At 34.4% G+C, this 4,390-nt stretch overlaps 1 protein-coding gene across 1 annotated transcript; it reads left to right on the top strand.

The window, feature by feature from the left end:
- The first annotated feature begins 535 nt into the window (after positions 1 to 535).
- On the top strand, positions 536 to 3,450 carry LOC107871112 (putative serine/threonine-protein kinase-like protein CCR3). The gene has a single exon (XM_016717913.2). It carries the CDS (start codon positions 651 to 653, stop codon positions 3,042 to 3,044), a length of 2,394 nt encoding a protein of 797 aa, XP_016573399.1. The 5' UTR covers positions 536 to 650; the 3' UTR covers positions 3,045 to 3,450.
- Positions 3,451 to 4,390: the final 940 nt, after the last annotated feature.

The raw sequence follows: 4,390 nt of genomic DNA, 5'->3' as shown, positions 1-4,390 counted from the left end.
AATATTTATACTAATCACTTTTGAAATACAAAATTTTTTTTTTTTATTTTATTCTTAACATTAATTGCTTATTCTTCAAATTTTTTTTAAGACATTATTCTAAATACTAATTAATAAAAATAGTATAATAAAATAGATATATTAGTAATTGAGTAACAAATAACAAATAAAAACGAATGAAAGAGGTAATAAACAATAGTAGATGATAACAAATATCAAAATTCCGTCTTGATTTTACAAGTTAACATTTACTCATTTGTTTCTACGTATTTACTTTTGAACTCTGGACTTCCCTTAGGAAATTATAATTGAGATGTGTTTTTTACTAAACATTCATATTAGTTGAAATTTAGTTATTGAAAAATAATTTTAAAAATAAATATATATTAAATTAAAAGTAAACTATAAAAGATAATTATTTTTTCTTAATATCTCCTAAAAATAAAAATTTATTTTGAAATAATAGACAGGTAAAAGTCAAAGGGATGACTAATAGATATAAATAAGTTTCCTAATATATCCACTGCAATACTGAATCTCTAAAATCTTTCCAACAATTTCTTCTTTATATTTTCAAATCCTCTAAATTTAAAATTTTCTAATAAGCTACTGTTCACACTTTATATCTCACAAATGAGAAAAAAATTCTGATGACGTCACCCTTCTCCGGCGTCGTTATCTTCCCCGCCGTTATTTCACTGTTGACATCTATTTTCCTTCCATTTTCTAACGCCCTCGGTAGTTCTGCCACTACTCTCTCCGTCGTCTACGGCGGCGCTACCACCAACACCACCACTATCTGCGGCATTATAGCATCTCAACCAATCCAAAAAATCTACTGCTGGTCGGAAAATCAACCAGCAGCCACCCAAATATCGCCGGAGGTATCGTTCACCTCCATCGCCGGTGGACTTAATGGCTTCGCCGGTATCGAAGCCGGTGGAATTTCACTTCTCTATTGGAACTCAAAATTTGAAGTCAAAAGGCTCTTTATAAGTTACTCTACCTTGTTAACGAGTGTTACAATGGGCGATACTCAAATTTGCGCTTTAATAAATGGTACACAAACCATTAGATGTTGGAGAGATCACACAGAACAACCCCCTCCGTTGGCTCAGTTCATGTCTATTTCATCCGGGTTAGGATTTTCATGCGGGATATTGAAGAGTTTTAGCAGGGTTATATGCTGGGGAAATAATAGCGAAATTGCTGAAGCTATTCAGTATGGTTTCGAGAATATTACAGTGGTGAATATATTTGTTGGAGGGAAACACGCTTGTGCGATGAATACTTCGGGTTTCGTAATTTGCAGAGGAGATAATGGAAATGGTCAATTAGATATTCCATCAAGTTTTGCTTACGAGTATTATGGATTAGCTCTAGGTGAAAAACATACTTGTGGTATTCGTAAAACGAATTATACAGTTGTTTGTTCAGGTGGGAATGGTACATTTTCGAGTAATGTAACAAAAGGGTTTTCGTTTGAAGCGATCGTTGCTGGTTTAGATTTTACTTGTGGATTAACTAGTGATAATTTTTCTGTTGTTTGTTGGGGACCTGGTTGGACTAGCAATTTGTATCCTTCAGGTACTGAGCTTCCTTTACCAATGATTCTTCCAGGTCCATGTGTTCGGGATACATGTGTTTGTGGAATATATCCTCAATCGGAGACGTTGTGTTCTGGCAATGGTAATGTTTGTAGGCCTTGTGATTTTTTGGATCGAGTAGAATCACCACCGCCACCAGCATTACCACCGGCGTTTATGATGGTGCCGTCGGCACCATCTAAAGGAATGAGGAAGGGATTGTTAGCTTTTGTTATTGTTGGATCAGTTGGGGCTGTTGCGGGGTTTTGTACAATTGTTTATTGTATATGGACTGGTGTTTGTTTTGGGAAGAAGAAAATTCATAATTCCGTTCAACCTACTATTAGTACTAGTAATAATGCTGCTCAACAATGTTATAATAGTGGTCAAGTTTCAAGATCATCGACTCTTAGGCGTCAAGGGTCGAGGCTAATGAGGCGTCAAAGGAGTGGAACTTCATCTATACATGGTGATAGGGCTGAGCAGTTCCTGTTTTTGGAGCTTGTTGCAGCTACGGATAATTTCTCTTTGAAGAACAAGATTGGTGCTGGGAGCTTTGGGATTGTTTACAAGGGAAAATTAGCTGATGGGCGTGAGGTTGCAATTAAGCGTGGTGAAACAAGTCCGAAGATGAAGAAATTCCTAGAGAAAGAGAGGGCCTTTGAATCAGAATTGGCTTTCTTGTCCCGACTACATCACAAACACTTGGTTGGATTAGTTGGTTATTGTGAAGAAATGGATGAAAGACTCTTGGTTTATGAGTTCATGAAGAATGGGGCGCTTTATGATCATTTACATGATAAGAACAACGTGGAGAAGAGTAGTAGTGTAGTGAATTCTTGGAAAATGAGGATCAAGATTGCATTAGATGCTGCTCGTGGCATCGAATACCTTCACAATTATGCAGTTCCACCTATAATTCACCGGGACATTAAGTCATCCAACATCTTGATCGATGCAAATTGGATCGCAAGAGTGTCAGATTTTGGATTGTCGTTATTGTGGCCGGAGACTGATGCCAGCTTCAGTCAGCCAATGAGGGCAGCGGGCACAGTTGGGTATATCGATCCAGAGTACTATGGCCTAAATGTCTTGACAGCAAAGAGTGATGTCTATGGACTTGGGGTAGTATTGTTAGAACTTTTGACAGGAAAAAGAGCCCTATTCAAGACTAGTGAAAAGGGGGATATGCCAATGACTCTTGTGGAATTTGCGGTACCAGCAATTATGGCTGGAGAATTGAACAAGATTTTGGATCCCAGAGTTGGGTCGCCAGAGTTGAGGGAAGCAGAGGGAGTAGAATTGGTTGCGTATACTGCAATGCATTGTGTGCACTTGGAAGGAAAACATAGACCTACCATGACTGATATTGTTTCTAATTTAGAGAGAGCATTGGCTGTATGTGATGATAGCCATGACAGCATCTCAAGTAGTCCACCCTTCATTATTTCAGATTGACATTCCACGCATATCTCCGCGACAGATTTTCACTGCTGTCACTAGACGATAAGTTCTGGTGGTTAGAATCGTAGTATTCGTGTAACAATTGTTGTTAAACTGTAAAGAGTAGATTGTTTAGTAGTGTCTCCAAGTGATTAGTAAATTATTGATAGCTTGGAGTGAAATTCTTTTCATTCCTAGAGGGATCAATCTTTTCCACTCCTTTAGCTTCTTCTTGATAGGACTAACTGACTTGTGGTCATTGTTCTTTTGTGTACAGGTACTTAATGCACAAAAATCCAATTGTTGAATTGGCAATTCACTAGTATTAAGATGAGGGAAAATTTGAGAAATAGCAAGTATGTAACTTCTTTAGTAACAGTTTTAAAATTATAAAAATTAGCAATATGTATTTTGTATTTCAGTAACCTGTTGCTATTTATATACATATACAATCAGAGATTCTCTTCCTAATTTAATGCTAATCCGTTTGTGTTAATTTAGGACACATTTAATTTTACAGATTCCTTTACCTTATAAAACTCTTTTTTTTACCACAACTGTTAAATTACAGCTACTAATTGAAATTTAAAAAGCGTTTTCTATAATCAACAACTCAAATCAAATTCAAAATACAGATTCAAATTTAAAAACATTTCCCTTCATGGTATTTTTTTTGCTGATCGTCTAAATTTTGAAGAAAAGATTGAAAATACGACAGTGCAATTACAGGTATCGATAAACAAATTTGATTCTATTTGTGATTTTCATAAAATAAAATTGCGAAAATTACTGAAAAACTTGTAACAAAATTGCGTAACAGTCCCAGAATTTAAAAATCTGAGATCGTATAAGAATTTTATCATTTCTCGGAAAAAATGGTTTGATCGAAATTCTTTTTTTAAAATTCAAAGTTATCTGTGTCGTTATGTAATGTGAAGATTGAGATGCAATTGTTATACGTTAAATTTGAATTTTAGTCGATGATAACTAGTATTTGAATAAAAGATTTTTTTCGTTGGAATTCGTTTTGCAATTTTGTATATATATGAATTACTTGTTGTATATAGTACGTATTTGATATTTAATTTTATTTTTACTGTTTTTTGATGTTCTGGAGATCGATAATGGGGAAGCATACCTTCTCTGGTTAAACACTCTTGTAGATGGACATATGAACAACATTATGAAGATTACATATGTTTCCAATTATATGTATTTATAATATACATATGCAGTATTTTATGTGTAAAAATCATATATTCATATATATATATATATATATATATATATATATATATATATATATATATTAATATTAATATGCAGGACATATATTTCCTTTGGCATGTGGTGTACTTGAT

The sequence above is a fragment of the Capsicum annuum genome, chromosome 5, assembly GCF_002878395.1.
Source record: "Capsicum annuum cultivar UCD-10X-F1 chromosome 5, UCD10Xv1.1, whole genome shotgun sequence".
Lineage (NCBI taxonomy): Eukaryota > Viridiplantae > Streptophyta > Magnoliopsida > Solanales > Solanaceae > Capsicum > Capsicum annuum.
This window is presented reverse-complemented; position numbering and strand designations above follow the sequence as displayed.